The sequence below is a fragment of the Camelus bactrianus genome, unplaced genomic scaffold (genome assembly GCF_048773025.1).
Source record: "Camelus bactrianus isolate YW-2024 breed Bactrian camel unplaced genomic scaffold, ASM4877302v1 HiC_scaffold_19, whole genome shotgun sequence".
Lineage (NCBI taxonomy): Eukaryota > Metazoa > Chordata > Mammalia > Artiodactyla > Camelidae > Camelus > Camelus bactrianus.
The window spans coordinates 50,716-62,407 of NW_027413932.1; the positions used below are offsets into that span (position 1 = coordinate 50,716).

The 11,692-nt window shown below is 40.2% G+C and overlaps 2 protein-coding genes across 2 annotated transcripts in view; both read left to right on the plus strand.

The window, feature by feature from the left end:
* Nucleotides 1–6,916, plus strand: part of LOC141573313 (ankyrin repeat domain-containing protein 26-like) — a 40,482-nt gene extending 33,566 nt beyond the window's left edge. Inside the window, exons 23-24 of the mRNA XM_074360127.1 lie at nucleotides 280–432; nucleotides 6,796–6,916. Coding sequence (XP_074216228.1) covers nucleotides 280–432; nucleotides 6,796–6,903 — 261 coding nt within the window. The 3' untranslated portion in view covers nucleotides 6,904–6,916. The remainder of the gene's footprint in view (nucleotides 1–279; nucleotides 433–6,795) is intronic.
* Nucleotides 6,917–6,975: 59 nt separating this feature from the next.
* LOC141576701 (ankyrin repeat domain-containing protein 26-like) lies at nucleotides 6,976–10,271 on the plus strand. The gene is made up of 3 exons (XM_074360128.1): nucleotides 6,976–7,158; nucleotides 7,737–7,932; nucleotides 9,525–10,271. Exons 1-2 carry the CDS (start codon nucleotides 6,976–6,978, stop codon nucleotides 7,896–7,898), a joined length of 345 nt encoding a protein of 114 aa, XP_074216229.1. The 3' UTR covers nucleotides 7,899–7,932; nucleotides 9,525–10,271.
* Nucleotides 10,272–11,692: the final 1,421 nt, after the last annotated feature.

Here is an 11,692-nt window from a genome sequence, read left to right on the forward strand (position 1 = left end):
CAGTGGGGGTAAAGCTTGGCCATTTCCTGGGAGGGGCAGGGAATGGCTGGTGGGGCTGCATCCATTGTCTAAGTTAACTTACTGTCAATAAGGCAGGAGGGTCATGCCTTCTGTGTCTTTAATGAAATTGGGTAAACAGGAATGTGTACCTATGAGGAAAAGAAGGTGAATTGATGTCTGTGGGGATAGTTCTCAAAGTCCATATGTTGGAGTTACATATTATTAATGTAACTTAATGATAAGGTGACTTAAAAATCAGTAACAGAGTTATCTCTTTAGGCCTGTATGAGACAGCTTCAACAAGAGCTGACTGACACCCAAAAGAAAGTGTCCATGTTGGAAGCTTCCCTGGAGGTGACAGCACATCATCAGACTAATTCAGAAAATGAGAGACAGGATTCAGAGAGGAAATCACATCAAGCTGCGAGCCCAGTATGTATGAAATTAAGCACGTCAGCCGTGAATGTGCAGCGCAGAGTGTTGCAGGACACTAGCTTTTCAGGGACAGCTTTCTTTTGTATCTTCATTATAATTACACTTTTATTACCTTTATGATGTACTTTTTTCTTAAACTTTGACTTTCATTCTGCCATTTCTTTATATGTTGTTTTCTTATAATATTTACCCTTAGAGAATTTGAGAGTTATACATCTTTCCTCACGGAAGTTAACTTTTTTCCCTATTAAACAGTATTTTTTAGTGATCTCTCACCACAATAAGGCAAGCTAGATAAAATCAGAGGATAATGTTTCATGGCATGTTCCAGAAAATTGGCATGTCGCACCTTCACTTTTGTGAATGGATATAGAATCTGTGTGTATTTATTTCATGGATTTCAGAGTAACTTGTGCAGAAAGGTCATTATACAAACCAGTTGGAGTTAGGTATCGCCTTCATTTTCCCTTCACTTTACGTATGTTGTCAAAGCATGGAGAAGTTCAGATCATGAATGTACACCCAAAATAGAGAATTAAGAAAATTGTCTAGATCCTGCTTTTGGATTGTTTTTTAACTTTATTGAGATATAATTCACATATTATAGGGGGGATTGCATAACTCAAGTGGTAGAGTGCATGCTTAGCGTACACAAGGTCCTGGGTTCGATCCCCTGTACGTCCTCTAAAAATAAATAAGTAAAACCTAATTGCTTCCCTCCACCAAAAAAAAAATAAAAATAAAAATAAAATTCACGTATCGTATAATTCACCCATTTAGGATGCATAGTTAGTATCTCCTAGTATATTCAGAGATGTGCAGCTGTCACCACAATCAATTTTAGAACATTCCCATCACCCCAAAAAGAAAGCCTGCATCCCTTGGCCATCACCCCCAGCCCCCCGTCCCCATCAGCCCCCGGCAGCCACCAGGCTGACTTGTGTCTCTACAGATGTGCCTGTTCTGGGAGTTTCACATGAGTGGAATCACATGCTGTGTAGTCCTTCATGATTAGCTTTTTTCATTTGACAAAACGTCTTCAAGGTTCATCCACGTTACAGCGTTTGTCAGTATTTCCATTTCTGTTTATTGTCGAACAGTACTCGGTTGTGGGGCTAAACCGTTTATCCATCCATCAGTTGATGGACCTTTGGGTTGCCTCTGCTTTTTGGCTCTTGTTAATGATGCTGCTGTGAACATTTCTGTGCAAGTTTTGGTGTAAACATGTTTTCATTTCTTTGGGGAATAGACTTAAGAATGGAAATGCTGTCATATGGGTCATATGGTAACTGTGTTTTACCTTTTGAGGAACTGCCATACTGTTTTCCAGAGTGGGTGCACCATTTAACATTTTTATCCAAAGTGTGTAATTCTCCCAATTTCTATGCATTTCTGTCAGCACTGGTCATTAGCTCTCCTGGTAGGTGTGAACTGGCATCTCATTGTGGTTTTGGTTTGCATTTTTCTGATGACTGAGAATGTTGGGGATCTTTTCATGTGCTTATCCATTTGTGTATCTTCTTTGAAGACCTGTCTGTTCAGCTTTTTGCCCATTTTAGAATTGGATTGTCTTTTTATGATTGAATTGTAAGAGTTCTTTCTGTATCCTGGGTGCAAGTCTTTGATCAGATGTAGGATTTTCAGGTGTTTCTCCTGCTCAGCAGCTTGCCTTCTTACCTTCTTGATGTTGTCTTTTGAAGAGTAGAAGCTTTTAACATTGATGAAGTTCAGTTAGTCTACTTCTGTCTTTTACTGTCCTACCTAAGAAACAAGTGCCAGGTCCAATTATGAAGACACACACCTGTGTTCTCTTCTAAGAATTTTGTAGTTTCAGCTCTTTCATTTTGAGTTAGTTTTATATATATTGTATGAGGTAGAGGTCGAATTTTGTTCTTTTGCATGTGGATATCCAGTTGTCCCAGTACCATTTGTTGAAAAGACTATTATTGTCTCATTCAGTTATTTGACACTAGTATTGAAAATCAATTGACCGTAAATGTGAGGGTTTGTTTTAGATTCTCAGTGGTGATGCATTGATCTATGTCTGTCCTATGCCAGTACCAATTCATATGTTATGAGAACTGTTTCCGAGTCATCTTGCGTATTACCAGTTGTTTTACATAGTGATAAAAAGTCAGTGTCGTGGGATGTCTGCAACTACTTCTGTGGAGATTTGCTGCTTCCTGAAGGGACCTGTGGCCAGCTTATGCCTTGCTGACTCTGTGACATGACAGAAAGTAGGCTTTCAAAGATGAAGTCCATTCCTCCCCCCATTCAGACCTTTAGTTTCTCACCCAGTGCCTCCCACTTCACTCCAGTTTCCATCAAATCATGGTCACGGGATCTGCTGACTTAGCCTGCAATATACTTCATTATGTTGCACTCATTATAATTCATAGACTCGTCCATAGATTTCACTATCTAGAGGCAATAGATTAAGCGTGGAGAAGATTAATTCAACCTTCCTCTTTGGAAGCCTCTGTAATCCATCATCTCACGGTTCATGATGAAGTCCTCTTTTGGCTTGGTTCGTGTGTGTAACACTGGTGCCGATCTTGTTCTTGGTGTAGATCCTGCATTCTCAGCTCCCTGTGTCTACCTCCTTTTACTTAAAAAGAGAGATGCCTAGCTGTGTTCTATAGCTTAATGCGTAATTAATGAAATAAATATTTCATCCCATCCAAGGAAAATTTTTAAGAGTACAGCTGTTAAATACTAGATAATATTCAATCAGTTTGTCAGAAACAGATAACAGATCAGTAATTTGAATTTCAAAAGTTCAAAGCCAGTCTGTGTGATATGCAGAAGCATTGTGCTACAACATAAAGCTGAGACAGTCTTACCTTCCCTTACCAACAAGCTTTTAAGTAAGGTAAAGGAAAAATTGTATTTAATTTAAATACTGCCAAAGGACACTACATTTATGGTTCCATAATATTTTATTTTCTCTCTGAGGAAAGGAAAGTGAAGAGTAAGTGCTAGATTAATAAGTTCTCAAAGCTGCCTGTCTCTTAGAAGATCAGTTAATTGAAATGAGGTAAAAAGGCTGATTTTGGTAAACTATTTCTGGTTGTTCTTCAGTTATTAGACTTCAAATCCTATGTCTCCTTGCTTACCTGTCTTCCTTATCCTCAAAGTTGAGGGGAAACTGTGAAATACATGCCTATGTGTAAGAAGCTGTAATTGGAGGGAACTCTGAAGTACCTTCCTTCTCACTAGTTCTTAGGTCTTTCTTTCAGCTATCTGCTATTTCTTAGCACTTTGTCATTAATAAGTTAATCTCAACATTTGTTACTTTCCACTTTATAGGAGACCAATTTCTCCTATATTCAAGTTACATTTCTTATTATCTTTTTTCACCCACTTTTCTGTTTATCTGTTTTTGCTTAACAAACTCCCCAAAGTTCAGTGGCTTAAATAGGCATTTATTTTGTTCACAACCTGCGCTTAGGAATAGTGTGGCCAAGACAGCCGGCCCCTGTTCCTCTCAGCTTCAGGTGGGGCAGCTGGAAGGCGGGGGCTGGAATCGCTTGAAGGTTCATCCATTGATGTCTGGTGGTTGATGTTGGTGGTGGGCTGTGGCTTTGGTGGGGCAGGCAGGTGGACCACCTCCCCTGGAACACCTAAGCTGTCTTTGTGGCCTGAGCTTGCCCTCATGAGCCTGGGTTCCAGGGTTAAGAGCGAGGCAGAAGCTGAACTGCCTTTTCAAACCTGCCCTGCAATTCACTCGGTGCCCCTTTCACCGTTTGCTGTTCTTTAGGAGCAGGGCACTTAAGGTTGGCCCATAGTCTACCTTTTTTATGGAACTAATTTTGAAAATTTATGGAGACATTCAAAAACCAGCATAATTACTCATTAGCCACAATGTTTTCTTACTGCTTCCATATGAGAAATACACTTATCCCCACTCAGTCCCCCAGCAGGTCTCGGTCGCTGTGGTGTTAGGCTCAGGCTCCAGTCCAGGGTCTGACTTTACCATCTTCACCAGATTCAGGTGGGGTGAGGTTCCTGGGCGTGGTTTCTGGAGTACAGCCTCTTGGGTACACTCCTCTCAGTGCTGAGGCTTGAGGATAAGGAGACACGGGTTATTTACCGCCACACACCCGACATTCTGCTGAACTGCTAAGGACTCCCTCACTCACAGATGGAAGATGGGAGGCACACTGGCCCGTAGCAGTTCTGAAACGCAGCCTGATGCTCGGTCTTTGATTAGGACTTAGTCCCAACCCTGGGAGGGGTTCTCCTTCGCTGCCCTCTCTGAGCTCTTTGTTCTGTCCCTTTCATGAGCAGTGGCCTGTGTTTGCAGCTGAGTAGTTCTCTCAAGCCAGCTTCCTCCTCGTAGACCTTCTAAGAAAAACCCAAAGGCCTCTTCCCGTTTTGCACTGTCTGTCTCTTTCAGTCCAAGCTAGCAAGCAGTGTTTTTGCTACCACAGTTCTCCTTAAAACTGAGTTTCCTGTGAATTTTACTGGGGTTCATGCCATTGGAAAAGCTACTCTCACGTCTTTTTGAGATAAAGTCTTCACCTTGGGCTTTCTGTGAAGCTGTTGTGGGACCATGCCTTTAAAACTCTTATGCTTTTAAGATCTTTAAAGGAATTTGAGGCAGCACCTTAAATCTTTCCAAGGTCTTAACAAAGTCTTGGCTTCATCTTTAGACTGTTTTCCTGGCAGCACCCTAGATTGGATCTTAGCCCGGAAGCCATTTCTCTGCTTGCCCATTGTGTGACAGTTGGGCACATGGAGATGCTTTAAATAGGATACAGATACTTGAACCCAGTGAGTCCTAGTTCCTTTATATTTAATAATCTTTTTGTTTGTTTTAGCTTATTTCTCTGGTCAATTTTACTTTCAGCTGTTAGGTAGCAAGAGTCCCGTTTCCTCCGGCTTTAGTGTCATTTTCTTCCCTGGCCTAGAAGCCTTCACTCTCAGCCCTTCAAGGGCCCTCAGGCTTCCACTAACAGTCTCGTGGACACTTTGGATTTTCACTCTTACTCTTCTCTACATCTGTTCAGGTTTCACCTACCTCCAGGTTCAAAGGCATCCCCACATTTTGGGTTCTTTTTTAATGGCTGTGCCCCATTTTTAATATCGATATCTGTGCCAGTTATTTATTGCTAATAATTTATATAATAAACTGCCTCAAAGCCTGGTGACTCAAAACAGCATTTGCTTGGTTCACAAACCCGTGTTTAGACAAGGCTCAGTGGAGCCAGCTCATTTCTTCTCCACTTGGCATCAAGCGGGCACTAGAATAATCTAAAGGCTTGTTCCTGCTCACATCTGGAAGTTGGAGCTGGCTTTGGTTAAGGACACTCCCTGGGGTCATCAGCTGGGACAGCTGCATGTACAAAGACTCAGTAGGTGGCCTGGGCTTCACAACGTGGTGGCTGGGTTCTAAGGGTGAGCATCCCTACGGAGTGAAAGTCAGAAGCTATTTAGCCTTAGAAATCACACAGCAGTGCCCCACATTCTGTCCCCTAGAAACCAGTTGACTGAGGCCAGTACATACTTCAGGGGAGGGAATTTCATAGGGGAAGTGTCAAGGAATTTGTAGAGATGTTTTACAACCACCACCTCCGCCTGCCTTGTCTTAGCAAATAATCCTTCTATCTGAAGGAAAGTGGTTCTTCCCAAGTCCGTGTCACTGAAATTCCAGCAAGTTGTTTTGTTTGTTTTTGTTGAGTATGTACTCTTGTTTTGCAGAGAGCCACAAAGGATTACAAGAATTAAGGCTTTTTTGTTTGTTTGTTTGTTTAGAAAAATGTATGGATCACCTTACTAAACCACTACAGTTGGAGATGGATTTCTCCTTAACCCTGCGAATCATTCATTGCTCCTTGGAATGCAATTCAAACTAGCATAAAATATTTGTAGTTCAGAGAAAGGCTTATGGCATTAGAACCCATATTTGTAAGATGTATTAATTGCATTTTTTTCACAGTCTTGTTTTGGGAGACATTTATTAATTCAGCCCTAAGTAACTCAATATGATCTCCCTAAAATTAAAAATCATGGAGAGTTAAGACTTGGGTTAGGAAGGGGTAAGAGACTTTCCACTAAGAGGTGCCTTATAGTCACCTTTTTATGTAGGAAAGACATGAAACAATTACAGAAAAATAAGAGTGTAAAATCAAGCACAAATGTATAACAAAGATGACGACAGTGAACAGTATATTTTCGTGACTCTTGGTGGTTTGAACTTCTTTCTTGATTTTCTGGGTAATTTGAGTTTCTCCATTCCACAAGGCAGATACCATTTTATTGTAACTGAATTTATTTCAACCTTTGATGCTGGGTTAGAGTTAGGCTGTTCTTGGTCTGCTAACCTCATTACCAAACAGTGTTATCTTCTTCATGCAGAATGCTGATCCTCCAACAAAAGTGGAATCTACATCTTCAGTACTTCTCCATCTGAGTGCAGAAACTCAACTTTTTCTAAAGGAGTTATTATCTATGAAAGAATTGTAAAAGAAATGTGACACACTAGAGGAGAAGAAGAAGTTGGAAGAAGAAGTAGTAAACCTCAGACGTCACCTAGAAATGAACACAGTGGAACGCAGTCCAGTAGAGCAGTACAAACGGGAGACTGAAGAGCGAGCAAGACGGGATGTAGCAGAAAAATGGAAAGAACTCAGTCAAGTCGTGCAGTACAACCGGGAGACTGAAGCGAGAGCAAGACAGGATGTAGCAGAAAAATTGAAAGAAATCAGCCAGTTTGTACAGGTGAAGCGTTGATCTGTAACGTGCTCTAACTCACTTTGCTGAGAATTAGATTTCGGATGTGTACATTTTATGTGTTTCCTCTGCTTCCCATATAGCAGTTTGTTTTGTAGATTTCTGGAAGGATGGCCGCATTTCTTACTCCCTTTAAATAATTCAGTTTCCATCATTACTATCATTAGATTGATCTTCCAGAACAATTGTCACTAGAGAATCACTTTAAGGCCGATTGGTGTAAATCAAGACTACTAGGAGGAAAAGAATATATTGTGGTGGAAATACTGTGCCACACTCTTGGATTACTCTTAGGTTGTATTGTTCAATTTTTAAAATTTTAAATTGATCCTATTATTCTTTAAACTATCACATTACACGAGTACTAATATAAGAGTGATTCAACTTTAATTTCGTAATTCAGATTTAATTCACTTGACATTGATGATAAGTATTTTAAAGTTCAGCTTTTCTTCACACTTAAAATTGCTCTCTGAATCACTGACTCAAAACTAAAAGGAACAAATATAGTGTAATTACTCAGGTTATAAGTATTTTTAAAATTGTATCCTTTTATTTTGCTCTAGGCACAAGCAGCATCTCAAGAAAACTCATTAAGAGAGTATAAACGTGCTTCAGTAAGTCAAATGGAATACAAAGTTAAAGATCTGGAAACTGAACTGAAAAGTTTTACTTTTCTAATGAAAAAGAATTGGAAAAATACAGACAACTGTACCTGGAAGAGCTAGAAAATAGAATGTCATTGGCAAGTCAACTAAACTCGTAAGTGAAAACGTAGCATTATAGAAAATAATTTAGGTCATTAATTTGCCTCTTAGGCATAATTTTTATTGAGCCAAGTGCATGAGGTGAGTAGCAAGTGAGAGCTAACTAGATAGTGTAATTTTGGGAAATGGTGTTAGTAAATGAACTCTCCTTAAAATGTCAGTCCAGGGCAGTTTGCATCTCACTGCCTTTTGTTGCTTTTACATGACTTTATTTTTTGTATTTGCATATATTTAACCTGATCTAGTCTTTAAGCTAGGGGTTTTGCAAACTTTGTAATTTAGACAGCCATATTATCACAAAATTTCTAGCTGGAATTCCCAGAAATAGAAATGTTAATGAGTTTAAAATTAACTGTGTTTTGGAAGAGTACAACTTAAAGCCAAGGGGCCCCATTCTGGTGTTTGGTGAATTTACTTTCTTGATTGTGATATTTGGTGTTACCACTAGTGGGCACCATGAGACGAAGTACTGTATCCTTCTAAGTTTGTCTCCGCTACGTAAAGGCATGCTTGGGAAAGGGGGAAATTAACATGGGGTGAAGGGCAGTATAGTGGTTCACAAAGTGGCTAAAAAGAATATGGTGGCCTGCCCGAGGGGGTGTGTGGAAGACAGAAAGGGCAGAGCCCACCTCCGGTGCCTGAATAACAGTGTTATAAGCTACAGGTCTCCCCGCTATCCAAAAGTAGAGTGTTTCTATGAAAGTTGTCGGTGTAAAGCAAAGAGGCAGTTACCTTAGGACACATCTTGCTGGTGGGTGCATAAAAGAAATATGCATAAAGCACAGGTGCTTACAGACACAGTCCAAAGCTGTGGCGGCGTGATGCCGGGATACTGAGTGTGGTTCTGGGGAAGGAGCTCGGTGGGGCCCCTCTCGCTGCTTGGGGTGCTCGTTGCCCCTCTGATGGCTTGGGCTAAAACAAGCACCCAGTGCTATTCTGGCTTTTTGCTTTTTTTTCATAAAAGTGAAAATGTGCTTGAGATTTTTTTAGTTATGGAAAACAGGTGTTGATGTAGGCCTCTGGTAAAAGCAAAGTAACAAAGTGAGCTTTGGGAAATTGGGGGACACTTGAAATTGCCCCTGGCGCTGTCGTAGTTCTTTCCCACCGTGGACTGTGCCACCTGGTGCCCCCCCTAGAGGTGGTGGCTCTAAACTGTTCCTCAGTGCTACATGCTTAATTTCTCCCAGGTAATGAGTGAAATGTGTATATAAGGGGGGTGAAAGCAAATGCTTGAAAGTGGCTTTGAGGGATGGTTTATTTTTTATTTCTAAACTGGTTTACTGAGGGTGAGTATGTCTAGATGCAGCCAGTGCAGAAGGCAGCGGGAATCCTCTGTGGGGGCGTCTCCATCTCTGACTCTCCCCACTTTGAAGTACTTGTTAGTTAACGGCCCCCCCAGGCCCATACATCCTTCTTTAGGACAGTTTTAAACTGTAATTGTTTACAGTAGGTCTGCGCTGATGTATTTTTTGGTGTCAAAACACAGTTTAATGGGGCAATCTGTTTACTATTACAGCAACTTTAAAAATACACATCACTTAGGGAGAAAATGAAATGAATGAAATGTGTGTTTTGCAATCCCCGCAGGGCTAATGAGAGGCTGGCAGAGATGAACACTAAACTGCAGCTGGAGAAACAGCACAAGAGTTCTTTCCTCGGCTTTGTTCCTGCAAGGCCTGTTGATGGACCGCCTTCTGCTGAAAGTTCTACTACTAGCGTAGAGCCCAAAAGGAATGTTACTCGAAGAAGGAACTTCAGGAATTTTTCAGACCCTTCAACTAGCACGGGCGGTCACTTGTTCACGATTAGTTGTATTATCTTTTTTCCCTTGGGTTTCAGATTTCTGATATAATTCTTGTTTTTAATTTGATGAAATTCTGAGTTGTTTATTTGACTTCTGCACACTAAGTAAAAGCCATAATTAATTGTGCTAATAAAGAAAGGAGACAGAAATTTTATAATTTTTTAAAGTCCCTGGACTTGTAATTTTCAAGAGATACCTGTCATTAACTTTATTCAATCAATGCAACTAAACTGACAAATTTCAAATTTCTTCAAAAGCTCCATTTTAAATTCTATTTTAGAAATTAAGTATTATTGCCTAATAACTAGAGATACACTTTCCAATGTTTGGCTTAGTTTCTGATTGATTTCGGTTTGGCATTGGTTCACAGTAATTTTCAAGTTTGCCTGCACCCCAGTTTTTCTGCCCCTAAGCATAAGTAAATGATTGGCATCGAGATACTTAACCACATACAGATGTTTTTTATTTAAAGGAATCCAAGATAAATTCTTTTTATGAATTCAATAAACTTGTAACACTAAAAACATTAAGTTCTGTTTTTAAGTTTAAAATTTTTATCATTTTCTTCTGTAAGAGTACATCCTTAATTGCTATTTTACTTATAGCATTGTTATTTTAATTGTTATAAAATGTCTTACTGAGCAGTTGTAGAACATTTCTAAATATGTAGTCAAGTATAGCAAGTATTTAAATTTTTAAAATGAAGTTCGCTTCTGTCTCTGTCTTGCCCTCACCTGTAGGAATACCGAGGTGGCAACGATAGGGAGTCTTTAAATTACAACCAGTTTTCATTGTGTATCGTTGTTAAAATAGCCATTTAAAGCGGTGCGCGTTGGCTTATGGTTTGATGGTGTTTTCATGATCTTCTTGATGTAGAGAAAGGTAGCACAGGCCCTTGTTAAGTGAGGCCCCAACCTGTTTCTTCTCACTTGGCTTCATGTCATAATAAATCGAAGAAGAAAAAAGCTCAGGTTTCGTAGACAGTGTTGTGGGTAAATCGAGTCTAAGTGCTTCAGAGTCATGAAACCAGACTGCGTGGTGTTAAAAAAAAATGCATGGCTAACACTTCTGTCAGCGGCTAAGCATGATGCAAACTCGAAATGTTTTCATTAGTTGTCACCAAAAAATCGCCAGTGTGTCATTTACAGGATGATGGTGAGTGTGAGTGCAAAAGCAATGCGAGAGAAAGCTCCTGAGGACAGTTCCTTCCTTTAATGTTTTTGGAGGAAAGAGGTGTCTATTTTTTAGTACTTGTAGGTACACTGGAAAATAACTTATTTTAAACTCAGTGTTGTACTTCCAAGGCACACGTAGTTCTTCTGTGGGGCCGTGGGGCCAAATCACGCTAGATTTAGCAGGGAGATTAACAAGCCCCGCTCTGTCCGGGTGCAGAGACACGGCTTCCTCAGCACTACAGGGTGCTTCACAGGAGCTATTGTACAGTTACTGTTTACAGATTTCTTAGTCAGACTTAGAGAAAGAAGGTGCCTTCTGGAATTGCTAGGGATGTAATTATTTCTGCTGGGAAAACATAAAGTAATGCTATGAGAGGTGTGAACATACTGTCATTTTAATGACAGGAAGGGATGGGTTTTTGCATGGGGCTTAACAAAACAACAGACTTGCACAGCTTTTCAGCTATGGTTCTAGAAAGCAAAATGTTCAAAACGACATTGGGATTGACTTTAACATTCTCCTTTATTTGCAAGGTTTTAACATTTTGGACTGTTCCTACTGTGAAGTTCCAGCTTGCTCCGCATTTTTTTCTAGCTTGACAGAAGTGTTGTTCTAAGTCTGTGATTTCAGTCGTGCTGGTTGTCGAAGGAAGCTTTTTCCAGTTCATAACACTTGGGTTTATTGCCTCTCTTACTGCTGCATGAAGTATAGCCTTTTCCCTTGTCATCGTTGTAGTGGTAACAGATGGACCCCTTATCTGTTTTGCTAATTTTTA